The 27,602-nt window shown below is 41.3% G+C and overlaps 1 protein-coding gene across 7 annotated transcripts in view; it reads right to left on the bottom strand.

Moving 5' to 3' along the window:
• The window catches only part of Mapkap1 (MAPK associated protein 1), a 218,143-nt gene that overhangs the window by 112,784 nt on the left and 77,757 nt on the right, over nucleotides 1-27,602 (bottom strand). For all 7 annotated transcript variants that reach the window (XM_027423729.2, XM_027423728.2, XM_027423732.2 and 4 more), the window contains one exon: nucleotides 8,299-8,471. In XM_027423729.2, coding sequence (XP_027279530.1) covers nucleotides 8,299-8,471 — 173 coding nt within the window. The remainder of the gene's footprint in view (nucleotides 1-8,298; nucleotides 8,472-27,602) is intronic.

Raw genomic sequence — 27,602 nt, 5'->3', positions numbered from 1 at the left:
TGACTATAGAATAGTAGGAACACATAAATTATTGTTGCCAGTTTAAAATGGGAAGCCTTAACATGCATAGGAGTGCAGCTGGTAGTGCAAAAGGGGAAGGGCTACTTAAGCTAATAATATATTTAAGCAAATGGTTCTTAAAGATGACTCTGAGGACATAAAGTGGAAGTGGTAACCTAGAAAGGGGAGAAGAGTAGATAGAGGTGTGCACTCAGTGTGAGAAGACACAGATAAAGAATGTGCCAAAGACACCAAACAGCAAAGCTAGCAGGAAACATCAAGAAAAGTCCAAACTGCCTACACACTGCGACTCATTTATGAGATATTAGAGTATCACAGTAATAAGGGAACACTAAAACATACTCCTGTGTTGAATGACTGTTAGAAATTTGTAGGTATAGGTGGCTATGATAATGGTGAGTAGTAGCAACAGAAACACATTTACCATGGATTTTCTCATCTTCTGTTTTGTTTTGCAATAATCTGTTATAGTGTGTACCACATTTCACACACAAGAACACTATACTGCTTGGAATCTAAGTAACACATTCAAGAACACCCTGCTCCAGTAACACCAGATTAAAAACCAAGGCTATGGCTCTGTACTCTGCACTTTTAACTACTATACTGCACTCTGACAAAGAGAAAATACAAAGATGTTAATATGTTTCTGAGCATCTGTGAAAAATGATGATGTTTGATGCTTAATGAGATAAACTCTTGACTATATAAAACCACCTACTCTTGTAAAGGGCTGTAGATAGCTGACATTGAGTAGAGGGAAGCACATCTACCTTAGGATGGTGGTCTGTGCCACTTGACTAGACCACAGCTTGGTATATTTGGCACTATCCAATTATAAGCTACAAGTGGCAATTATACGTTTCTCAAATGGCCAGTCCGAGTAGAGTCTACTTTAAACTGCAAATGAACACCAGATATTAAAGATTTATAACCACAAGATTTATAAGTGTGTATTTTATATATAAAAGGTGTTTTTTTTTTTTTTTTTTTTTTTTTTGAGACAGGGTTTCTCTGTGGCTTTGGAGGTTGTCCTGGAACTAGCTCTTGTAGATCAGGCTGGTCTCGAACTCACTGAGATCCACCTGCCTCTGCCTCCCCAGTGCTGGAATTAAAGGCGTGCACCACCAACGCCCGGCTATATAAAAGTTTTATAATGGTGATAGTTTTTGTTTATTCTTTCTTAAAGACAGGGTCTCATGTAGCTTATACTGGTCTGAAATTCCCTATGTCATCAAGAATGATCCTCCCATTTCTACCTCCCAAAGCTGGCATCACATGGGATTACAGGCATTTGCCATCATGCCTGATTTTATGGAGTGCTAAATGGAACTCAGGACTCCTTGCATGTTAGTTAGGCAAGCAGGCTCCCAACTGAGCCACACCTCTATATCCCCTGCATGTTGAAATGATACTGTTTTGGATACAATAAAATTATTATAAAATTTAAGTTCATCTTATGCTAATTTTGAAAATGTGACTACCAGAAAATTTGAAATGACCAACATGCCTCATACTTCCAGCTTACTTTTGACTTGTTTTGAACACTGTGGCTGTAGCTTGACAACTCTACTACTGGGCATGGCAGTAATCTCCAAAGGCACACTACCACGGGACTACAGCAAACTCTTCATGTTTTTAGTAGCTCACTTACTAGTAGTCTGATAAGAGACTACAGAAATGTTGAGTGTCTAAGGGCCCACAGAAAAAGGCAGGAAGGGGGGTGCTCTTGTGTACACAAGAGTCATGATATATGACCAAAGTCTGTGCATAAAAAAAGGGGAATAGTCAAAATCACCCTTGAAAATCCTTCATTTATCTATAAAGTAGAGCAAGTGTGGCTATGTGTAAAGAGCTGGTGCATATCTCAGGATTCTGATAGGGTGAACCTCACCAAACTTTCTTTTTCTTGGACATATGAGTGTTACTCAAAAGATACTGCTCCATTCTTGGATCTAATGGAGAAAGATAAATTAAGGAATGTTTTAGCAGATCTTACAGCTCAGGAGCAGTCAGCTGAGCTTCAGTATGGTGGCAAAGACAGTCTAACGAAGAACAGTCATTTCACAAATGGTGCTGGAGCAACAAGCTATCCACAAACTCATACCTCCCCCCCTTCAAGACATATTCTTTTCTCTGCTGCCTTCTTGGAGCACTAAGGATTGAACCCGGGACCTCCACTCCTTGTGCATGTTAGGGAAGTGCTCCACCAATGAGATATCCCAGTCCAGGATCATTGATGTAAACATAGAGCACATAGCCACACAACCTCTAGAAGGAAAAGCAGGAGAAAAATATAGGTGACCCTGGATATATGAGGACCTTTTAGATACAACTCCAGGACCAGCAAGATGGCTTGACAGGTAAGGGTGCTCACCAAGCCTGAGGACATAAATTTGATCCTTGGAATCCACATGATAGAGAAAATTGACTTTCCCAAGTTGTCCTCTGACCTGTACATGAATGCTACAACAAATGTACGCATGCACATGCATACACCCAAACATAAAAATTAAGCAAAATGGAAAGAACACTAAAAGCAGAATCTGTGAAAGAAAGAACATGTGAGCTGATATCCACTAACATTTAGAACATCTGTTCTGTAAGAGATGCTACTAAAAGGAAGAAAAGACAAACACTCATTGGGAGGAAAGTCTTTGCAAAACACCTGACAAAGGAATTGTTATCTAAAATTACAAAGAATTCTTAAAACTAACAATAAGAAAACAACTTAATTTCAAAATGAGCAAAAAAATCTTAACAGCTCACTCAAGCAGCCAAATAGCAACCTAGTATAAAATGCTCAGAGTCATCCATTAGAGGATTGCAAGTTAGCATACAGGATGACCACTGCACACCCTTAAGAATAAAGTCCAAAAGTGAACTGCACTGAATGCTGGGATGGCGTGGGACAACAGAACTTTCTCCATTCATTGGTGGGATACCAAATGCCAGAGTCTTCGGATAAACAACTGACAGGGTCTTACAACACAGGCTTACCTTACCCCTCCACCCAGGAATTGTGCTCTTAATACTTAGCCAAATGAGATGAAAACTCACATGCTCACAAACCTGCATGGGAAAATGTGCAACAGCTTTCTATGTGATGGCCAAAATATCATAAGGAAGAGACAGATACTCTCCAGTGGAAACACGAAAGAGGGGAAAACAGTGTATGCTACTCTGTTATAAAAAGAAGTGAAGCAGCTGGGCATGGTGGAACACACCTACAGTCAACACTCAGGAGGTTGAGGGTTGACGACACTTGAGCTCAGGAGATTATGAGCAGCATAGACAGCATGGAGAGATCTTGGAGAGGAGCTTACTTTGTCCCTCTTCATCCTCAGACCAAGACATCAATAAGTGATCAAATGCATTGCTGTAGTGAATACATACTGAGAACTATAGGCTGGAGTGAGTCGTCCACCCCCCACCTCCAAAATCATGGACTATGTACAAGAAATTACAGGAAGCCACCCAAATCTAAACAAAACTTTATAAGCCATGTTTTCTAAACAAATTTCAATAAATGTGAATAATGAAGTCTAAATTGTTCAATTTGGTCATGCAGAAAGACTGAAGTTACTGTCTTCCCCACTGTTTTTCTCAGGATCAGTACATCAAAATAACCAGGAAATCAAGCTAACTCCCATAGTCCGATCTTACACAAGAATTAACAAACACAAGAAAGAATCAAGGATGCCAAGAATCCCTGCCAAATCCTCCATTCCTTCTCTGGGGCCGGTCAGCTGCTGCAGTTTTCACAGCACAGGGGCTGTGAAATAATACAGCCTTGTATAAATGGTTTTCTTGACAATCAAACCAAAATTGGAGGAAAGCTCTTGCATGCATCTAGCAATTAGGTCCTGGTGAATGCAGTGATCTTCCACAGACCAGCCCACTGGGGAAAGACCAAATAAGGATCGATTCCAGCACATCAACACTAACATAAGGAAGAGAAAATCCTTCCCATACTGCCTGACAGACAGGGATTTTGGAGATTTACTTTACAGACTAGCTTACACCAAACACGACTAAGGAATCTAGTGTCACAAAGTACAAAAACCTGAAAGGCAGGCTTAACTTGGCAATTCAAAATGCACTGAGGGGGTGATTATGGAAATGTCAGCATGTGGGGTACTGAAGGAACATAGCACTGAAAGCCATGTTCAATTATAGAGGTTGGCAAAGTAACATAAGAGATCATCCTAGTAGGTCCCAGGCTACACATAACCTAAGCTGGTCACCTATTTGAACCTTCCTTTCAAGTTTCTTTTTAAAAAATCTTTTAGTTTGTCATTTGTTGCTTTAAAAAAAAAAAAAAGCAAAAGCCTCTTCTCACCAACTATGAATAAAAAAACAAGGAAGCTAAATTATACCAAATGAAATATATATATATATATATTCATAAACATGAAAAAATTTTATTATGTATATTTTACCACAATTTAAATTCTCTAAATATGTATGCCAGGAAAAGGTCTTCAGGAATGCTAGCCTAGACCATGGATTTTACAATTTTGAATTTAAAAGGTTTTCCTTTTCTATTCTTTTCATTTGTGGTAAGACAAATTGAGACATTTTAAAGTTCTCCTATTTGAGCATGTTGTATCTATGTGAATAACTCAGTGTAGCACTGTACTATTTAGCCAGTGAAGTGAGGGACAATGAAGGAGGGATGATTTTTAGATCTGGTGTTCTGTATACTTAATAGCTTTAATATGTAAAGTATTGTGATCCCATGTGTTGCCCCAACACATTTTCTGTCTTCTTTTCTTTTTTTCTCTATTTTTTTTATTTGAATAAGAAACAAGATTGCTTTACATGTCAATCCCAGTTCCCCCTCTCTCCCCTCCCCACTAACACCCTACCTATCACATACCCTTTCTGCTCCCCAGAGAGGGTGAGGCCTTCCATAGGGTGTCTTCAGAGTCTGTCATATCCTTTGGGATAGGGCCTCCCCACCGCCCCCATCTAGGCTCAGGGAGTATTCTTCTATGTGGAATGGGCTCCCAAAGTCCATTCCTATGATAGGGATAAGTACTGATCTACTACAAGAGGCCCCACAGATTTCTGAGGTCTCCTCACTGACACCCACATTCATGGGGTCTGGATCGGTCCCATGCTGATTTCCCAGCTATCAGTCTGGGGAGCAAGAGTTCCCCTTGTTCAGGTCAGCTGTTTCTGTGGGTTTCTCCAGCCTGGTCTTGACCCCTTCGCTCATGACTCCTCCTTCTCTGTAACTGGGTTCCAGTCTTTTCTTAAATAATGTAGTGTGATTTATTTATGTGCTTCAAACTATCTTCCCCAACTCTCAATTGTTTTTACAAATTTTTCCTGGTTCATAATATTCCCTTTTTGTTCTTGTTGTTTTTTGTTTGTTTTTTGAGACAGGGTTTGTCTGTGTAGCCCTGACTGTCCTTGAACTTACATCTGCCTCCCGAGTGCTGGGATTAAAGGTGTAAAGCACCACTGCCCAGCTAGTATCCTTTCTTTTAATACTGAATACCAGTTTTGATTTGCTTTTAAAAATTAGTACATAAAGTAATGGGATTCGCTATGTGCTTTTCATTATATTTTGTTCTGTTGGTCCTCTTCTCTGGCCCCTCCCCTGGCTGACAGGCTTTGGCAGGAGTATACCAAAATGTCCTGTTTCAGAAGTGCGTCACCAAAGCCTTGGTGCTCTCTTCCTTTGATGTATGTTGCTATGAGTCTTTTCTCATTTCACCATGAACTTTACCAAAATGGGTAAGTTTTGTCTTAAATTCTACTGTCTGAAGCCAGGGGTGGTGACAGACAACTTTAATCCCAGCACCGGTAGGGCAGAGGCAGGGAGATCTCTGTGAGTTCGAGGCCAGCCTGGTCTACAAAATGAGCTCCAAGATAGCTAGAGCTATACGTGGTATGCAGTCTTCCCTGGCGGTGACAGCTCATGTAATTATAGTCCAGGACAAGAAAATTGACACTGGTGCAACTCTGGTAACAAGACTATAAATTTCACTCAGTTTCTGCCAGCTTATGTGTGCGCGCACAGACAAGCACGCGAGCATGCACACAGGCACACATGTAATTTTCACTGGGAACAGAACATAACAGTGAAGGTCTTTTCATATCTCTTCTTCCCAAACACTGTCTTTGTCCTCTGAAACCATTTACATGTTTTCTGTCTTTGTACCTGTGTTACTTTGAATATGTGATATAACAGAATCAGACGAGATGTAAACTTTCCAAAGTGACTTAGTTGTATGTATCAACAGCTTGTTCCTTTCTTATCACTGAGCAGTGCTATGCTGGACAGACGTAGCATGGTGTTTTAATGGTTCACCTTTTGAAGAACATTCCAGTTTCCACTATAATCATGTCATTAATTCACACAGGGAAAATAGTTAAGTTATCAACTAGCAAAAAAGAAGTGTTATGGATTGAACTGTATTCCTGAGAAAATATGCTGAACTTCCAGCCTCTGGTATCTACTACAAATCAGTCAATACCCTGCTCTGCAGTGGAGTCTAGCAGAACCACAGTTCTCTGCTTTTCTTCTTAGCCTCTCAACATAACGTTTCCTGCTGCTTCTTCAGGTTCCCCCTTGGCTGTCCCAAGATCAAGGGAGCTGGACCCTATATTAACTCTGAAACACACACCTGGCTCTTCTCAAACCATCTGCTCTTACATGCCATTTTCTATGAGTTGTACACTTTTACCCTGGGCATTTACCCTGGGCATAGCCCCTGATGGCAGAAGCTGGTCTCGCCTGTACTTCCAGATCCAGCATACAGTTCCACCACAGTGAGTGTGGTAGGGAAGAACTGGGCACTGGTAGAGACCACTGGGTTAAAATACCAATCCTGCCACTTGCTGTGTGGTTTAAAAGCTATTTAGCCTGAGTTTAGTTTCTATAGCTATAAAATGGAGTTGCAGTTCAGTTCCTGTCTGTTACTCATATACCCCTGGGCCAGCTGACTCACGCCTGTCAGCTTCAGTGGCCACACTAGACAGCATTTCCAGGGTTTCTGTTCCTCGACTGAGAAAGATCTACATCTCAGCACCTTCCTAAGAACAGCAGCTGACTCTGACCATTTGTTTGAGATAGTGTCTCAGTTGGATTGGCTCTCTATTGACACTAGAGCAATGAAGATGATTTTTATACCCAAACTTAGTCAGGGAAATGGGGGGCAATGTCAGAAAGAGTTCAAAAATAATAAGGTATAGTGGTGACCTTCTATAATGCCAGCACTCAGGAGGCTGAGGCAGGAAGGTCCTGAGTTTGAAGCTGGCCAACACTTCACAAAGGAAATAATGAAAGAAGAAAACTAGAAGAGAAATTTACATGGGCAAATTTGATGTACATGAAAGAAAATTTTACACTAAAACTGACTGGATCAGACTCAGCTAAACATGGGCAGGGAGTAGAAATTTCCCACCATATTTTGCTGTGTTCTATATCCTGCTGCTGGCAAGATGGTAAACTAGAAGAGGACACCAGTCAGGAAGGGATGCAAGCAGGGTCAATGCAGCTAAGCAACACAAAGTGGCATCTTTACTATAACTGTTAAATGAAGAACACAGCTTAGTGATGGAGAAAAGGCATCATCACTGATGAAGAAAGCTGAGGTTCAGACCCAAGTTCTACAGAGGGCAGGCAGGATCACATAATACCCTGACTGCCATCTTCTATGGAATGACCTTCAGCAAGAACCTGAGCCTGGATGGGCGGTGGTGGTGCACGCCTTTAACCTCAGCACTTGGGAGGCAGAGGCAGGCAGATCTCTGTGAGATAAAGACCAGCCTGGTCTACAGGAGCTAGTTCCAGGATAGGCTCCAAAGCTACACAGAGGAAACCCTGTCTCAAAAAACCAAACCAAAAGAAGAAGAAAAAAAAAAGTATCTGAGCCCAAGTCCTTCCTTCACAGACAGAGAGGATAAGGATACTCACCTTCATGTCTGGAAGAACAAACAGGATGCCAGGAATGAAGTGACCTGTTAAGTGCCAGATCATGGCAAGTGCTCAGACACTGGTCTCCTCTCCTCCCATTTCCTTTCATGCTACTCTTATCCACATGAATTTATTTCCAATGTCCATATCTGAAAACTTGTAAGTTTATTCTCAAGTAGACTCTGAGAATGACGGGGCCCAAGACTTGGGGAGCACTCTGAGCTAGATCATTATGAAAGTCTGGTTCTCTGGCTAGTGTCTAGAGAGACTAACATGTCCAAGAGTACAGATTTGGTGGCTAGGAGACCACTAGGAACTAGAGCGGGTGAGAAGAGAAAGATTACTTGAGCTTTGGCTCCCGTCCTTCGCTGGTATACTGCCAACAGATGAGCCCGATGAGGTCTTGCACCCTGGCGCTGGCCATTGTCACCACGGTCATTGGCAGCAGTCTGTCTTGGCTTGAATGCAGGGGGAGGTAGACGTCGATCTTCTTAGTTGCAGTTGTACCCACATGACCCTGTGGAGGGAGCACAAGTATCAGAGAGTAAAGCACACAGCTGTGGTCTTGCATGCACTATGGGTCCTAGCACAACTCTGCTGGTCTGGGTCAGCACAGACATTTCCTACCCTTTCTACATAGACCCACTCTGAGCCTAGCCAGTCTCAAGGTGAACAAAGTCTACGTTCAGCAAGGTGAATGTGCTCTCCTAAAGGAACAAGTATGAACATGAGCAGAGTTGGTGCTTGGATAGACTGGATTTGTTATCAACTCTCTGCCCTTGGAGAAGACACTAACAGACTCTGGCACTGGCTGCCTTCCTTAGTAACAGCCATGTCTCTCCTGGAGAAGTTGAAGAGGAGGCACTTACACTGGGACCAAGAGCTTGTCTATGTGTCTGCGACTTAAGGAACTAACTCCATTGGGCAGTGCACCTGCTTACTTAAGTGCCACACAAGTTCAAGGGTCCTTAATCTTCTCTTACTATTCAACCTACATGACTCTATGATTCTTTCCACATACTGGGCCCTCCTCTCTCTATATTCTCCTTTTCACTATCTGGAGCACTAGAACTAGTCAGCAACACAGCCAAGCTGCTTTTCAAACATTCTTCTTTCTACTTCTGTGCCTTAAGCAAATCTCCATATGGGGGAGGGCAAACAGGACTCCCTACCTCTCTTCTCTTCCCCTCTGTACCTCCTAAGTTGCCCTGCTGCCCATGGTGGCTTCAAACTCATGATCCTCATGCCTTGGCTACAGTTATAAGCACATTCCACCATGTCCTGATCTTCATCTTCTTTTTCAAGATCCCCAAATCCACAAGGTAAGGAGGTCATGTAGGTTGTTCTTTCCCCACTAACACTTCCAAACTATTATTTCCTTTGGCAAAATAAAAATAAAATAAAATAAAATAAAATAAAACAATTCCTGTTCTACGTAGTTCCAAACCATCTCCTGCTCTGTTCTACAAGGCCCTGGGCCTCCCCCTTCCTCAACAGAGACTGGAGCTCAGTCTTCTTGGTTCATAGTCTTAACTTACTCACAAACATCATAAGGAGAAAAGAGCACAGATACTTTAAGTTTATATTAGTGTGCTTTACTGCCCCATTCTCTCCTACCCCGAGTTACACCGGCAGCCTCCTCATTGCAGCAAGTGGAGCCACAAACACAACTGCTACTAATGTCCCGGATCCTTTCTCCTTCTACTGTCTCTCTACTCCACTAGTAAGTTCTAGGACAACTACTGTCAATCTGTGCTTCAATGGAGAAGAATGGTCTTTTCAGGGAACATCAGTGGGATGACCAAATAGCAACATAAAAAACAGATGAATTTGCATTCCTACATCAGCATATACAAAGATCCAAATGTAAGAGGTAAAAATATAAAAGTCATAGTATGATAAGTTTTCATGATTTTGAATTAGGCATGAATTTCTTTAAATGACACAAATAAAAGCAATAAAAAATAAATCAATTTATTAAAAATTTTAAAATGTGTTCCCCAAAGAATACTGTCAAGAACATGGAAAGGTGAGCCATAGGAAGGGAAAGAGTTGCAATCCATTTATCTACTAAGGGCCTACCATCTTGAACACACTGAGAACTCTCACACTACAATAGAAAAGATAATCCAATTAAGATACTGGCAAAGGATTGAGTAGACATTTCTCTGGAGAAGAAATACAAGTGGTCAATTAATACATGAAAGGACACTCCACGCCATCTATCATAATGCAAGTCACAGCCACAGAGAAGCTGTTAAATATATATGGTGTAAAGGCAGATACAAAACCATTCCATGTACACACACACACTTCCCCAAATGCATGCACACCAGTAGAATACTCCTTACTATAAGTACATCTTGGTTTTGATTTGCAGTATGAGGGAGGGACTTGACACTAAAAGCCAATCACATTACAATCCTCTTCAAATTTTTCTAGTGAGTAAATGACAATGAATAAAGCCCAAACTCTCACAGATCCGACAGATCTGGTACCTACCCACCTCTCCATCATTTCCCAATGCCAAATCCCTTGCCTGCCCATCAGGGTTTAGCCTCCTTGGCCTGGATATGCTCTCAGGATGTGTGTCTGAACACATATCTGTGTATACTTTGTCTGCATCTCTTACTCTAAGACCTTACTGGGCACAACTGGTTACATCTGGAAGGCTGTGCTCCATCCATCACTTGTCATCCTTTGATGTGTGCTCTTGGCCATGTAACTAAGTCTCTCTGGGATTCTGTTCTTCACATGTAAAACGATAAGACTCTCATGAGGACTGATGCTGATGATGCTATAAAGAGAAGAGCCTCTCAGTTACTCTCCCACAGGTACCACACTCATTTCCTTTGTACCCCTTAACAATTTAAGATGACACCTTTATTTACGTTCATCTTCAGTATATGCCTTTCCCACAAAAGCAGTGACACTGTCTCTTTGCTTCTTGCTCCATACACAATGCCTAGCACGAAATTGTTAGTCAAGTCATGCTGGCAACTGTCTGTAGTCACAGGTAATTGGTAGGAATATGAGGTCTGCCTGGCTGGCATAGTAGAACTTTATACCTACTTACATTAAATGTCAAATAAACAAACAAAACACTGTTGAATGGCCCAAATGCCTATTGGCACATTCAATATTCATTTCTTTTCTCCCTCTTGCCCGTTTTCATTGGTCTGTTTCCTGATCATACAGGCAAATAGATTTAGCCAATCACATGGTTTAACTTTTTAATTCTAGCATTCTAAGATAAAAAGAGTCAGAACCCGAACGAGGAAAGTAAGATAAAGTTGGTTTAAAAAACACTTAACATAACTGTTACTTCTCTTACAATGCAACAATGAACATTAGATCAAGTGATTGTTGCCCAAGTCTAAAGGTATCAAGTGATTATCAAAGTCAAAGTTCTCTACAGTGTTCTCTGTCTTCTTCATAGTCATGGCCTATATACACCCCCACATTCCTGCATGCTTTTTAGCTTAGAAATAATAACTGCAATGGCTAAGCAAGGCTTCTCCAGCAAATATGCTGATATTGAGGCAGGCAGAGGGTGAACTAATAACAATGGACCTTTCTGAAGGGGTGTGATGGCTGGTCTTGGTTGTCAACTTGACTACAGTGGGAATCTGAAGCTAAAATCCAATCTTCTGGTCACACCTCTGAGGGACTTTTTTCAGTCAGGGTTTTTCTGTGTAGTTCTAGCTGTCCTAGAACTAGCCAGAGTGCTGGTATTAAAGGCATATACTATCAAGGCCTAGTTGAGGGATTCTTCCTAATTGGATTCTGAGATGGGGAGACTCTCCCTAATTCTGGCCTCCTTCTTTTAGTGCAGCCCACATAAAAGGACATGGAAGATATAAGTCTTGCTTTGGCAGGCTTGCCCTCATTCCTACTGGAAAAGTCTATTCCCCTGTGGCTGAACAGACTCCAAAGTCTACTGAAAACATGCAGCTCTCCAGGATTCCTCCAGGCTCAAGCAGCAGACTGGCACTGCTAAGACATCCAGTAGTCTTGTGGACTGGACAACTTCTGGATTCTTGGCTTTTCCCTTGGGAAAGAGCCACTATTCAACTATCCTTACCACAGCCTGTAAAGCATTCAAGTTGAGTCATCTTGCCAGCCTGCTGCTTTCCCTTTTTATCCTCATATATCTTCCTCAGTAGCAGAACTACAGCTGAGGGGCCAGGGGGCTGACAGCTCAAGATGAGGAGACCCACTGGGAAGACAATGTGAATCTACTTCACAGACTGCAACATGCTTCCTAAGTGCAGAGCAGCTTATTAGATACTTTTGATTTCAGATCCATTTTGATTTCATGATCACATGGGGTCCAAAATGATAAGTCACAAGCTCTAGAAAGAATACTGAACAGGGCACTGGTGGCACACGCCTTTAATCCCAGCACTCGGGAGGCAGAGGCAAGTGGATCTCTGTGAGTTCGAGGCCAGCCTGGTCTCCAGAGCAAGTGCCAGGATAGGCTCCAAAACTACACAGAGAGACCCTGTCTCGAAAAACAAAACAGAACAAACAAACAAAAACAAAACAAAACAAAGAATACTAACTATTCTAGTAAGAACAGATTTGTTTATTGATTTGGCTCTATCTCATTTAATTTGCAACCTAACTCTAAGAGAGGCTTCTACCATTACCCTTATATTCCAGAGGAGAAAACTAAGGCTTCTGGGGATACAGTGTCCTGTTCAATGTACCATAGCTACATGGAAGACTACAGTTCAACCTGAACCACCCTAACTCCAAAGCCACTGTTCTTAATATCAATCCCTTTACCCGCTTAGTCAGTGCAAATGCTACCAACCTCCTCTCTGCAGCTCACCTACTCTCTTTCCCCTTGTCCTCATAAATACAACAAAAGCTCCACCTGGAGTAGCCTCCTAAAGAAGGATCTAGATCTGGGGGGACTAAGACCCCCAAGGATGCCCTCTGCAGGACAGTCACCGAGTTAGGAAACCCAGCAGCTGTTAACCCTGCTCAGAACATGAGTGAAGCGCTTCATCATTTTAATCTTCTAATTCCTTCCTGGGAAAGTACCTTGTACAAATCCTGAAATTATCTATTTTAATGAGGAGGCTCTTCTGAAAAAGCTCCAGGTGATGGCAGTGAGCTCAACTAAGAGTCCCTGTGTTGCAAGACTTACAGAAAATCATCTAAAACATAAAACAATCCATCAACATAATAGAAAGTAATTAACTTATAAAAAAAAATAAGGTGACCAAAGGATTAAAAGTATTCATCATGCAACAAGAAAGCAATATTCCAGAGGTCTAACTATTAGAAAGTAACTAGCAATAAATAAAGCTCGTGTCACACAGCAATTTAGGTGCTCCCCAATACAGGACTGGGGAGATAAAGCCATAATTAGAGCACAAGAGAGGGCTTCATGGGAAAGCGTTCGGCTATACTTTTCTCCTCTCTCATGCATTCAAATACCCACTATAACACACGCTGGGATCAAGTCTAATAAACACAGTGCTGAGCATCCTTTCAGCAGTCTTCCAGCTGCACAGTAGTGAGCACACTAAGAAGGAAAATATGAAGGCTGCCAAGAGAGCCCGGGGCAGTCACCCTGGGAGAGGTTGGCAAAGGCATCTTAGGAAACAGTCATGCCCTGTCATAGAGCCATGAGTCCAGGAAGAAGCCACTATCGCTGTCTTGTGTACAATCAACACAACAGGGGTGAGGCAGAGGTTCCTTTGGAGACACTCATCTATGAGTGATTTTAATTTTTTGCTTTGTATTTTCTATAATGAACACGATGTTTAGAATTAGAAACAAAATACCATAATCATAAACAACAATAGCAAAAAGTTGATTAAAAAGAGCAAGAGTAACTACCACACAAGGCTTAAGGGCATAAGGTAAGAGAACAAAGTTCCTTGTTGGAAATGCAACCCATGTTAAGACATTACGCAAATATTTACTAGGAAGATACTATGTGGGCTAGGACTATAGCTCTAAAGTAGCACTTCCCTAGCATAAGCAAGGCCCAGGGTTAAATGATTTTTATTAATGAAAGATAAAAAGCAATGAACCCAGTTGGTGAGATGTCTCAGCACTTGCTGCCAAACCTGATGACCTACCTGGGACTCACCTAGTAAAAGAACAGAATGGACTCCCTGAAATTGTCCTTAGGACACACTGTGGCATAAGCAAATGCACACACATCAGCAAGTAAGTTCTAAACATGTAACTTAATCTTGTGTTTTTAATAATGACTTACAGTTAGTCAACAAATGTGAAGCTGATCCATGCTCTCCACAACACACTAGGAAGGGAAAGAAGGCAAAGCCTCAAGCTTTGAGACAACAGAAGAGTACTTCCTCAGCACAAGGGCAACCCACACTGAGTGGAGGGACGGAAGCCCAGACCTCAGGCCTCCCAACTGAGGGCTCTGAAAATGCTGCTGGAACTTCCCATTTAGCCTGTGTTCTCTGCCATCAGCTCTCCTGCCATCTGAGCACTTACAAGGCTTTTTGTACCTACTGGATGACTGGGGTCACCCAGGCTAGGAGCTGCTACAACTCTTTCTTGCACTGGCTTCTATACCACTGGCTCTGAAATCTCTCTCAAATCTTGCTCTTCCTTCCTTGTGACACTGGCCCACACAAAAGCTGCACCATCTCTATGCCATACCAGAACAGCAGCATTCCAACTTGTCTTACCTTAGGAAGCCCAACCTTCTTCCTGCCAACAATGAGAAATTTCCCTCAAACCACAGCTCACACCAGACAGAAACACACTTGGTGCTAGCAACCCTGCCTCAGCCTGGCAGCTTACAGACTGGTCAACCAGGCCCAGAGCCTCATTGCTACAACATACAGCAACAATTCAGAATAGAGCTGGATCCAGGTTTGAATCCCAGCTCTACTGTTAGCTAACCTCAGACACGCCTCAAAATCTCCACTTCTTCACTGGAATCTATTTCATTACATCGCATCACATCACAAGCACTGACCAAGGAATGAAAGCTTTCTTCTGCCCCTGAACTTAAACATCTTCTAAGAAGAGGATGTCCAAAATAACTCTCTCCTCGGATTCCTAGCAATTCAATTGTCACAACCTTACATTTCACTATTTTTGTTTTTTAATCTACCCCTGCCTTCTTCTCTACCAGTTCAAGTGAGAATTATAGAGAGGGAACAACTTCTATCTGCTCCTTGGGTTTGAAGTACCACAAATGTTCAGGGTTAGCTTGATGAGCTTCACATACTCCTCACATTTCCCTCTTCTTTCTTATCCCACATAAACAGACTGCCTCTGCTACTCCAGAACACTCTCTTCTCTGAAATGCCTCTTGCACATAACACAGGACCTGACATATAGCAGGTGAGGAATAATGATTTAAGACACTTCACTACACTGTAGCTACATAGCTGAACATTTTAAACATTCCACTATTGTAAGATGTATTCTCTCCAACATTCTTTGATATAAATATGTACCTATTCTAGGAATAGATTACTGAGTGAAGGGATATGAGTCTTTTTATCTGATGATACATTGGAAAAGCTCATTCTTTTGAAACCATTTTCAAACCTATCAAGAGAATAACAACATTATGAACCAAAGCCATCTAATTAATAACTAGCTTTTCCAATCTAAATATGTAAAGTTTAAAAATAGTTTATCACATGGAATGTAAGTAATATCAACTTAAATTTACAACACTGAACATGATAATGGATTAGTCTATTCATACTGTATCTTTGCCCATGTGTCTCATTAACTAAAATAATATGTAACCTAAAAATACAAATATATAACCTTTATAAACATTGCCGAGCAAAATTTCAAGATTATACACTTCATAATTTCCAAAATAGAGAAAGCAGAAAGAACAACAGATGCTGCTCAGTTTCAAATAATCTTTTTAAAAATAATTTTATGTTAAACTAGGTGTGGTGTACACCTTTAATTCCAGCACTCACGAGGCAGAGGCAGGCAGATCTCTTCAAATTCAAGGCCAGCCTGGTCTACATACAGAAAACCTGTCTCAAAAACAAAAACAAACAAACAAACAAACAAACAAAACCCAAACAACAAAAAAAACCCTGTATTTATTTTATGTGTATGGGTATTTTGCCTGTATGTACATCTATGCCCCATATGTGTGCCTGGTGCTTGAGCTGGCCAGAAGAGGGCTTTGGATCCCCTTAAACTGGAGTTACAGACAATTGTGAGCTGTGGGTACCTGGAATCAAACCTAGGTCCTCTGGGAGAGTAGCCAGTGCTCTGCTGAGCCATCTCTCTAACACACACACACACACACACACACACACACACACACACACACACACACACACTTTTTGAGAGAGGGATTCACTATGTATCCCTGGCTGGCCTCAAATAGGTGATCTTCTTACCTCTGCATGCTGCTGGGATTACAAGCTTGTGCTACATGGCATGCTTAAAATAATCTTCAATTAGGAACTACCCACATCAAGTGGATCAACTGAACTAATATTTAAGAACACAAGGCTCAGTTAGCAGGGCTACTTAACATCATTTCCAATAATAAATTGAATAACATCTCCAAACTGTTGCTAAGTGTTCAATTTCTCTGCCAAGGGAAGGAAACAGAAAGGACAGACAGCTTGGCTTCTGCAATTAAAGAGACAAAAAGCAGGCAACATTATTCCATTAATCACAACTGTATAAGCAGATCTTTATATGTATTTTTAATGCAGAAATAAATGTATCAATGTATCCAGACAACATAATAGTGCAAAGTGATAGAAGGATTCTTTGTAGCCTTTGAAAGGAAACATTCTGTTTAAGGAGTGGCTGCCATGCAACTCTACTGACACCTTTCTCCTTAACTTCCTCAACAGACACAGAAAGGTGCTGTGTTTCATAGGTGCCAAGTGAGATCTGGTACACTCAAATGCTCACTTCTCTGGGGATATTTTAATAGCTTCCATTTGAAGAGAAGTAATATTTCAAACATAATCCAGCATAAACCAGATTATCTAATTATGAGAAATAAAGAGGTTATATATAATGGAGGGAAAACTTCTAAACACCACAATTTTATGGGATCAGAAAATGAACTTTTTTTACATTCAAAATAGCAGCAATGAATATGAATAGATTTTGTATAAAATTCTACGACAAATCCATTCAGAGCAATGAAGTTGGCTTTGTACTGCTATCTTAACCCTCAATAAATCTGGACTGCTTAAAGGCTATTAAATTAACATTTCCCTGATCTGGCACCTGTAGTCAAGTTAATTTGTCAAAAACATTTCTACAGTTTGTCACTGGACACTGTATTTTCTGACAAGCTTAAAATAAAATTGACAAAATCTCATTAAGTCCCTCTGAATCACCAACCTTGGTTCCATTAAGCTTTTATTATCAAGAACGTCAAATGTCACTCCTTCTTTAACAAGGTCAAGTTCTGATCTGGTGCCTCTCGGATCTTGCCATCATAACGAAGCTGGGAGGGAGCACAGTGTGCAGTGAGTGAAGAACATAGGCTGTAACTCACACCTGCACACAGTGCCACTACAGTCTGGCCTTTAGCAACTTAAGCTCTTTGGGTCATGATTTCTTAACCCACAAAGCATGAAGACCTGAGTTTGGATCTTCAGAACCCATGTAAGGTAGTAGGCATTGGGCCAGGCATGGTGGCACAAGGCTTTAATACCAGCACCTGGGAGTCAGAAGCAGGCAGATCTCTGTGAGTTCGAGGCCAGTCTGTTCCACAAGCAAGCTCTAGGTCAGCCAAAGCTATACAGTGAGACCTGTCTCATATAAACAAGAGAAAGTTGGACACAGTGGCACAGTGCAATATGGTTAACTAATCTAGCCATCAAGGGGCTCCAGGTTCAGTGAAAGAGCCTGGCTCAAGAAAATAGGTAAGTAAGTAAGTAAATAAAATGAAAGCAACACAGGCAGGAACCAGAGTCAGCCTCTCACCTCCACACACATGCATGAGAATACAAATTGCATAAACTGCACATACACACGACATTAAAAGCATGGATAACAGCCCTAAAGGGTTGTACAGAGAGCCTGATAAGATTACACACAGAACTTCTGTTTTATCTTCAGTAAAGGTTCATAAAATTTCACTGTCCACTATGTGTTTTCCTACTTTATAATCACAGACCTAAAAGTTTTTATTGACATCTGCAGACTTAGAACTCTTGGGACACCTTCTGGGCACCCCCTTAAAACACCATCAGAACACTGTGTCCCACAGCCTCCCCTAAAGACCTACACTGACATGGCCCTGCCACCTGCTGAAGCAAGCCTTCTGCCTCACTCCTAGGGACAGTCTTGGTGGTTAAAAATGTTTCTTTCTATTGAATGAAATCTTCCTGCATGCAGTGTTTGCCCACTAATCTTAGTTCTAGCCTAATGACATCTGGACAAGTCTACTGCTGCTTTACAGCCTCCCCTTTAAACACCCATGACCAAAACTCAAACTACACGAAAACAAACCAAACAAAAAGCCTAATGCCACCCTAGCTAGTCAGTACCGTGGAGTACACCAGACTGCAACCTGTTCAAAAAGACAAGATAGTACAGAAAAACCATAACATTAGAGCAAATGTAAATCCACAGTCTTAGATTGGAACTAGGAAAGGAAGTTGTTGCTCTCAGGAAAAATATTCTCTATTTAAAATATTTTGATACTCTGATCCTTCTGAAAAAAAAAAAAGTCTAACACCACTGTTTTAAAAATATTAGTTATCCTGTGTTGTTTGAGCAATAAACTTAAATAATTTTTTAAGTTAGCAAATGAGTCAGTGGACATACTTGCTTGCTGCATAAGCCTGACAACATGAGTTTTGAACTCGGTTGAAAGACAGAACTGATTCCTGGAAGCTGTCCCCTGACCTCCATACACAAGCTCCCTAGCAACACACACACAGTAATATAACTGCTTTTTTTTTTTTTTCCCCCTAGACAAGGTCTTACTATGTAGGCCTAGCTAGCCTGGCTAGCTCTGTAAAGCAGCTGGCCTCAAACTCAGAGATACATCTTCCTCTGCCTCTGAAGTGCTGAATTTAAAGGCTTGCACCACAAAGCCTATCCAATAAAACAAAAATTTTAAAATATATATCAACTGGAAAATTGAAGTCACTCATGTTCAAATATAGCTTAAACATTTCACAAAGAATGAGAATGCATGAGGGAAAAACTGAAAGCGTTTTCAAACTGTTAACAGTAGTCATTCTTCCCAAGCTTAATGAATAACATACTTCCTGATATCATCAATGTCTACCATGCTGGTCTGTACTTTGGACTTGTTAACTTCGAGCTGCACAACAATGAGCAACTCTGCAACCTCTCTGAAAATCAAATTTCCTCAGCTGTGGAATACAGGTGAGAATATCTATTTCAAAATAATGGCAGACTAAAGCAAAACTGAAGCCTGTGCCAGGCCTTTGTGTGGCTGGTGCAGCTCTGCACAGAGGCCTTGGGTTGGTGCTTGGTGTCTCTCCTGCAAGAGCTCTGCTCCTGAGACTGTTACAGTCTGTGACACTTCTTTCTGTGGTCTAAGCTGCTGCTAAGGTCAAGCAGATTTCTGGACAAAATATCTCTCTAAGCAAAGGGAGGCACGGGCAACAAAGAAAAGCCAGTGCTCTCTTACCTGACCTAGAGATGGTTACAGCTTATCCTAGGATGTGTGCTCACAGGTACAATCCAGCTACATTGAAGCCATCTTTACAGCATGAAAAGTGTCCATTTTGAATTTTCATAGCCATTATGGGATTCTTTGATCATAAAATGCTACACAGCACTTTGCACTTAATTATACAAACAATGGCTTTTACAATGATGATAATATCAGGGAACGGTAATTTGCATGAACTAAGCCCCATCGCCTAGCATAACTTTAGAGATCTCTTTATTATTAAATCATTTATATAATAAAATCAATATGCTTTAAAAGTAAAAATGGGTTTTTTTAAGACCATAAAGAAGAGTTACATGTTTTAAACTCTATCAATTTTCATAGTATAATGAGTCATTTTAAGATTTAAAACCAACTTTCAACACTAAAACTGAACAGAGAATGAATGCTTGGCTCCATTATTAGACGGGGGAGCTCTGGCAAAGGTTACAATTGGCCATAATCCTCAACTACAGAGGAACTCTGGCACAACCCTTCCAATTACCCCATGGACAACTGAATTTCAGAGATAGTGAAGCATTTCAGAACAGAGTTAGAAAAACAGTGAAGGAAATAATCCAGACACATATTGTATAGAGTTTCAGTTGATTAAACATTATAAAATTCTTTAACCTTAAGTTCTATCATTTCCTTGAATTAACCAGTCTTCAAGACCTGCAAGTTTGTGCTAGGCTACTCTAACACTGTTCTAACACTGTAAGACTTAATGTTCTTCATTGACAGAATTCAAACATTTCACTGAATTATTATTTAGTAAGTCCTAAGAACCTTTTAAAATTAATCTTTCAAGTACATACAGCTTATCCAAAATCAGGCTATAATTAGACAGCCCTGGCATAAACGGGCTTACTACTTTATTTGCTCAATCAGTTTATGTCTCTTCAGTAATTATAATTAATTCAAGTCCCTGATGCACCTCCTAGCAAACAATGTAAAAACATCAGACAAAATGGAAATAAATAGCCTTACATTTCTCCAATTATGACATTCACTTTCATCTTCAAAATGCATATGTGTGATCTGGGGTGGGTCTCCTCTGTGCAAGAAAAGGCCACACAAAGAACCTACAACTCAGCCACCAGAAAGAAAACACATTACACTTTCCACAGGAAAACACAAACGTTAAGTGGTCAATTGAAGATTTTCACTTAATGGTTTATAAATGCCCAGAAACAGTATTAGCAAGAAAAAGATAAAGCAAATTATTATTACATATCTAGAGTGCACTGACAATCACTTGGAGTTATACACAAAATGTATAAACACAAAGTAGTACCCAAAAATCCAGGAAGTCTTCAGCCGTCTCCAAGAGGAAGGAAACTGTTTAAAAAGGAGGGGAGTGTAGGGTCCATGAGTGCTGAGGACAGTTAGTGCTGAGCACTGAAAGACAACCAAGTATGCTGGTGCATAACTGTAATCTCAGCACTCCAGAGGCAGAGCAGAGGCAGGATGATCACTGCAAATTTGAGGCTACCCTGGCTTTCACAGTGAGCTCCAGGCCTGCTTAGGCTACACAGTGAGATCCTGACTCTACAAAACAAAACAAAAAATGAGTAATAAGAAGTAGTGTTTGCCTATCACCCTTTGCAATGAGGAATGTACAAAGCTGCACAAGCAGGCTGCCAGGAAGGACACAGGCCTTACTGTATACAGATGTTTGTGCTCCCATTTAGCTCTCTGCCACTGCTCGTCACCATTAGTTGGGCATCTAGCCAGAGTCCCAGTATTTGCTACACATGATTTTCATTTAATTTACCCCAAAGTCTGATGAAGATCGTCTTGGTGCTGAGGAATATCATCACGTAGGCTGCTCCAAATTCCTTATGAGACAGAGTGTTAAGTTCTCGTCCCAAGAGAAACCCCTATCCCTGGGTGAATCTCACACCTGAAGTACAGAGTATCTAGCAAAGGGTACAAATGCTGCAGCTACAACTTCAAAACTAGGAATCACCACTGGCAAGAAAGGAAGAAGGACAAAGGAAGGGCTGCTCCAGTTACTCGGGGAGTGGAGAGGCTTCAGGTCCCTGTGTTGTTGGGCACACCCTGTTTCTGGGGTTAAATGCAAAGGAGCACTCGGCCCCTTAAGAAGCTGGCAGGGCCTCCTCTTTAGTGTTCACATGCAGCAGTCAACACTGACTCGTCGGCTATAGAGACAGCCAGCTACTCTTTGACAGAGAGATAAACCTGTCATTGTGAGGCTACTAAGTCTGGCCACCCAAGTGGCAGTACTCCAGTGTGCTCTCATCCAGGGAGAAAACAACGATTTGGTCCCTGGAAGAGCCAGCAGAATACCGGCAGCATCAACCTCCAGTTGGCTCGGGGCTTGAGGAGGCCACAGTGCTTCTCAGGTTGCAATCCTCTGCAGAAAGGGGCAGCCCAGACTTGCTGGCTTGCAGAAACTCAAGAGTCACTGTGCACCTGGGTCCCTAGGGTGTCTATCTTAGTCCCCTGGCATTATTTCTTCATGTTCAAACTGAGGCTCAGTCAGTCTCATCTCCTTTGAGGTCCTAACTAAGCCAGATGCAGGCAGAGTAGGGATTTTTATCTTATTAAAATAGATATGGCTAATTTGTCTTTTCAAATTCATTTTAAATTAAATTGGATTTCCTGGGAAGGCTGCTGGGTCAGTTCCCCTGCTGGAAGGCAGGACAAAGGTTAATTGCACGCCCTTCACCAGCTCTTCTGCTCTCCTGGGCAGACTCTGATAACCTGCCCCAGAGGTGGGGAAGGCTTTGGTTTATTGGGCAATAATGCTGCCATTAGAACCATTTACCATTATGCCAGGAAACATTTTTTTTTTAACAAAACAACAACAACAACAAAACCACCCCAAGATATGACTGCAATAACAAGAAAATGCAATGGTGCTACCAAACTTAAAGCTAGTTTTTAAAACACAAAACCAGACACCTGAACTCTTTGGTTCCCTAAAAAGCCCCAAATGATGCAAAAGTGTACACTCTTCTGGAACAAACTGTTCACTTTAATAGAAAATTCTACTAATGCTTTCACTTAATTTATCTCATTTTAGGCTGTCTACATTCATGAAAATTTAACCCAGTAACTCCCTGTTATACAAAGCATAACAAAGTATGAATACTTAAATACAATGTAAATAAAGCACTTTATCAATTATATTTTTGTATTCTAAATTAGTGACTTCACTTAGCATGTCTGCCTTGCACAGCACCACACTATTTTTCAATTAAAAGTCCAGATGTTTCAAAGGCTCTAGTAGGCAACAGCAGTTATGAGAAATGCTTTCTCTGCATTGTAATCATCACCACCACATCAGCTCTAGGCTGCATTAACATACTCATGTTTTATTCCAGCTCCCCTTCTCACAGAGCAGGGAATTATACAACACAGCAAAGAAGCACAGGCCTAAAAGTTGGACAGTCAGTTTCCTCTATAAACATTCCTGAGCTGCACATTCTCACACACAACTTTAGGATGTTATGGAGCAGATTTCACTGTAGGTAAACTTGCTTCTTAGCAGGAACAATGACCACTTTGATTTTCCTTCCTGGTGCTAGGGAATGAGCCCATGGCCCTGACATACTTACTGCACAGCAATCTAACAGTGATTGCTTCAATAATCTGAGCATGTGTGAATAAAGAATGAAGCACCATACAGACTTAGGTACAAATACTATTTAATGTGTTATCTATGTGCTTGTGTCTAGCTAATACTAAAAATCAACTAGAACTTTGAGTATTTAAAAGCCACCCATCATTTGTTACAATTAAAGCCATTTATTCTAATTTTTAGTATCAGTGTCATCTCTTGAACAATTCAATTTTTATCTTCCTAAGCAAAACGACAATTTACCTGAGCTGAGATTGAGCAAGTACAACAATTACCCTGTTCCCATTCAACAGAAAACAATAACAGAGCCGAATAGAATGAAGTTCTGTCAGCTGCAACAAAAATGATTCTGCATTTAATATTTCATTAATTAAATGCCTCTTTTCCCACAAATAGAAATGAAAGACCTATATTATAAGAGATATTCCTATGCTTGGTAAATACAGAGTAATTTTTAGAAAATTGTAGGTTCTCATCATTAAGAGAAACATTAAAAAAATTAACTTCAATTCTAATTTTTGAGCTATTTTACAAAGTTCTTTCATCTGGAATATTCCAGGAGGAGCTGTTCTAACGCAGATGCTATTCAAAAGATAAATGCCTTTACAAACGTTTCCACCTCAGAAGGGTCAATCCTGGCAGGTTCTATCTCAGCATCTGCAAACAGACAGCTTCTGCTCTTTCCTGAAGGAATCTTAGGTAGAACATTTTTAATACATCACTATGTCACTTTTTAATGTGCCCCAATCTATTAACCACATGGCAAACTAACAGGGATTTTTAAAATATGGGTTTTATGGCTTTGTGCTGGTGATTAATTAAATAAATAGCCACCATTTCACAAATCATCCCACTAATTAGTCTAAAACAGACACTTTGCATTCACGGGTACTCCTGCCATCTGAAGCTCACAGAAGGGCAGGAGCTGTGCGGCACGGCCATGTCTCCCTCTGCACTTTGGCGCCCATTGTTGTGGCTCATGGCTGGCATCCTCCCCTGCCACCCAGAGGCAGAGGTGCCATCGTTGCAGGTGCTGTAGTCAGCTGGAATTTGGCTCCAGCTGTTCAGGAAAGATGTTCCCCGTAATTATTCTCTTACCCTAAAGGAAACAATGGAATAACAAAGGACTTAGTGCAGCCTCCAGCTGCAAACATAGAGCTTCACCAGCAGGCTCAGGAGCAGGTGAGGGAGCAGGACAGGACCGACCTAGGGAGACTGCTAGGTCAAAGCAGCTTTTCTTAGACCTCAAAACATGTTATATCATTATCTTGAATTCAGATATTAAGCAATTACTTCCAAATTCCTATTAAAGACTGAGGTCACTCTACTTTGAGACTGACTGGAATCAACCATGGTTGTTTTAGTAGCATATTTTAAAAGACAGTAATTCCTCTGAAAGCACATTAAACTGAGAAATACTTCTTAGTGCCAGGAAAGAAAAAAAAAAAGAAAGAAAAAGAAAAAATCAAATGGCAATGTATCAAGAATCTGATATCCTTCAGGAAATGTACTGAGTGGTTTCCAATCTTAAAATTCATTACAGACGGAGGAAGGAGCCTTCCCTAGGAAAAGCACACTATCCTACCAAAAGGGCTGCCCTCCTCCTCAGCTTTAGTTAGCAACATGTCTAAAAATGAGAGGAGGAAGTGGGGGTAGGGAAAAGATCTGGGCTCTGAACTAAGGCAGACCCAGTGTCCTCCCCTGCATCTACCCTCAGTAATTCCACGGCACTAAGACACAGTCCCAGCACATTCTTGTATAGCAGATACTAGAACACCCCAGCCATGAGGAATCTCACGAAATCATTTAAAACTGGGCAAAGGAAAGAACCAAGCAGACTGAACCTAACCCTGCACATGCTGTGCTTTAAATAGGAAGATACAAGCACAAAACACACACAAACACAAAGCACAACAGAAAACCACCATCTGGACCAGAGGCAAAAGAAACGACAGTCTATAGCTCTGCACCAAGCTGTGGGCAAGTGCTGCTGAGACTCTCCAGGCGAAGAGACTGGAAAGAAGCTGACTGGGCTTGAGATTCAACAGACTTGCATTAGAATTCTGGCAACTTACTAGATAACCTACAGCAAGTCCGTCCACCTTTCTAATCCTGTTTCCCTGTTCAAAATATAGTGCAGCCTGCACAGGGAAGCTGAGAAAAAAGAGAAAAGTGTAGACGCATTCTAGCGAACAGCAGACATTCAACAGCATCTAGATTAAGCTGAATCACACAAAACTCCTGGCATTCAGTCATTTATGGCCTACAAAGACTGTAATTTTATATGGCAATATTATAGTGACTGAGACAATAAGTATTATGAGTGAGCTGGAGAAATGAGTGAAAATTCTCAAAAGGTGAGTGAATCTCACTCCTACCAAAGCAAAGGAAAACAGTCATGTTTGTTACAAAGGTGTTCTTAAAAGTCTGTCTCTGATTCCAATAGTTTAGCAGCTGGTGCTTATTAAACACTGCTATGGGTCTTACTATCCCATGAATGACATACACTATGACTATGTAAAAGTCTCAAAATAGCTCAGTGAGGTAGAGTCACCCATTCTTCCTACTTTGCAAGAAAGCTTTTAGAAATGGTATGACCTGCCTGAGGTCATAGATGGTAAATTAGGTTGGGTGCAAGCCTGGAGCTAACTCCAGAGCCTGCATTCTCAGCCATTACTTACACTGCCTCCCTACAACACTACTTACTGTGTATTTAATAAAGCTGTGTGAAGACAAACAGCAAATGACTTACAAATCAATCTTTGCCCCTTGCAAGTGACAGAGGTGTCAGTGGGCCTCAGGGGAGAGAAAGGGTTTCAGAAACACCTGCAATGAGTGAGAGACCATCAAAAGGCAACAGTTCTATTGCAGCTGCATACTGCTCCTCTCTGGCTACAGTACTGTTCAAAAAAAGAAAGAAAAAAAAAAGTTCCAAGAAAAAGCATAAAGTTTTTATCAAACAGCTACTGCGCTCCAAAATGTTATAGGTAACCCTATTGGCTATGGCAAAGTCAGCAAAGCTCCTTGTCTGCTTTTTTCATTTGTCTATTTGTGTTTTCCTCTCTTACTTTCTGAATCCTTTGACAGTCAACAGAGAGGGAAAAGCAGCTAGACATTTAGGGGCTCAAAGCTAGTCTGTTCTACATAGTGAGTTCCAACCCTGCCACAGCTACAGAGTGAAACCCTGCCCAAAACACACAGGCAGTGAGAATTCAAGTCAGAGAAAACCCAAACACTATGCTTTCAAAGCCAATGTAAACAGGTTTCTTGGGCTGCTTTGAGGCACCAAAACCTCCAAAGATAAAGAAGATGCCTGCTGGTTGGAAAGTAGAGATACTGCATACAGAGTATTCCTTCTGCTCTACATACAGCACTTGATAGAGCATCTGCACGGCTGACAACTCAGCCCCAGCTCTTCCCAAGCCCTGCTCAGGAGGTTCCCTGGGGTTTCCCTTGCAACAATTGCAGCAGAGACTCTGGGAGGAGCACAAACGAACTGCTTTAACCTTCCCGTAAACTTATATTTCCATAGAGGCTTAAGACAAACGTTTCAAATAAGCCAATTTCCTCTACTGAAAACCAAAGTGACAATAGTAGTGCCAAGAGAAACACACAAAGACAATGATTAAGATGTACCTCTCTTGTCTCTGGACATGTGAAAAACAGAGCAAAAGGTTAGACAGGTTAGACGTAAGCTCTCCTGTTCCCAAGGAGATGCCCAACTAAGTAGTTACAGAGATCAGATTTTAACCAGCTGTAGCAAAATGCGGGGGGGGGAGGGGAGGGCGTGCTCAGCTTTGCTCCTAACCAATGCCTGCAGTTGTGTATCTCTGCATCCCTGTTGACTACGTGTCCACTAGGAAGACATCAATGCCTCTTTTTCAACAGAGTACTTCTAGAACTCTGGTTACTCTTTGAAGCAGGGAGAATGTAAATATCTACGTATTCTTGTGGTTCCTGTGGGAGAGTGTAAGCATCCTTTGGCACAGAATGAAGGGACCCTCTTTGACCCAAAGGAACAGGGATACTGTGCTCCTCAACTACAAAGACAACACTCCAAACCAGAAAAGTTGAAAATATCCCAAAAGAACATCACTCCCTAAAAGCTCAGAGGCAGACAGCACAAGGCTTTGTCTAGACTACTTTGGCCACCCTATACTCTGCCCACAGGGCTGTGCATCCTTCTCTACACTCCCCCAGCACCCTGTCCTTGGCCACAGTGCTATGCATTCTTTTTGCTGTGTTGCACCAGAGAGTTGAGGGTGATTATTTTCTGGATCCTGTGAATCCTTCTAGCAAACCAGTAAACTAAGGGGTAGTCTTGAAACTGAGAATAAATTTCATTTAACTTCAGCTAGCCTCTGCACTGGCTTCCCCAGTGCTGGCAC

The sequence above is a fragment of the Cricetulus griseus genome, chromosome 6 (genome assembly GCF_003668045.3).
Source record: "Cricetulus griseus strain 17A/GY chromosome 6, alternate assembly CriGri-PICRH-1.0, whole genome shotgun sequence".
NCBI classification, from domain to species: Eukaryota; Metazoa; Chordata; class Mammalia; order Rodentia; family Cricetidae; genus Cricetulus; species Cricetulus griseus.
Note: the sequence above shows the minus strand (reverse complement) of the source record. Positions and strands in the feature narration are given on the sequence as shown.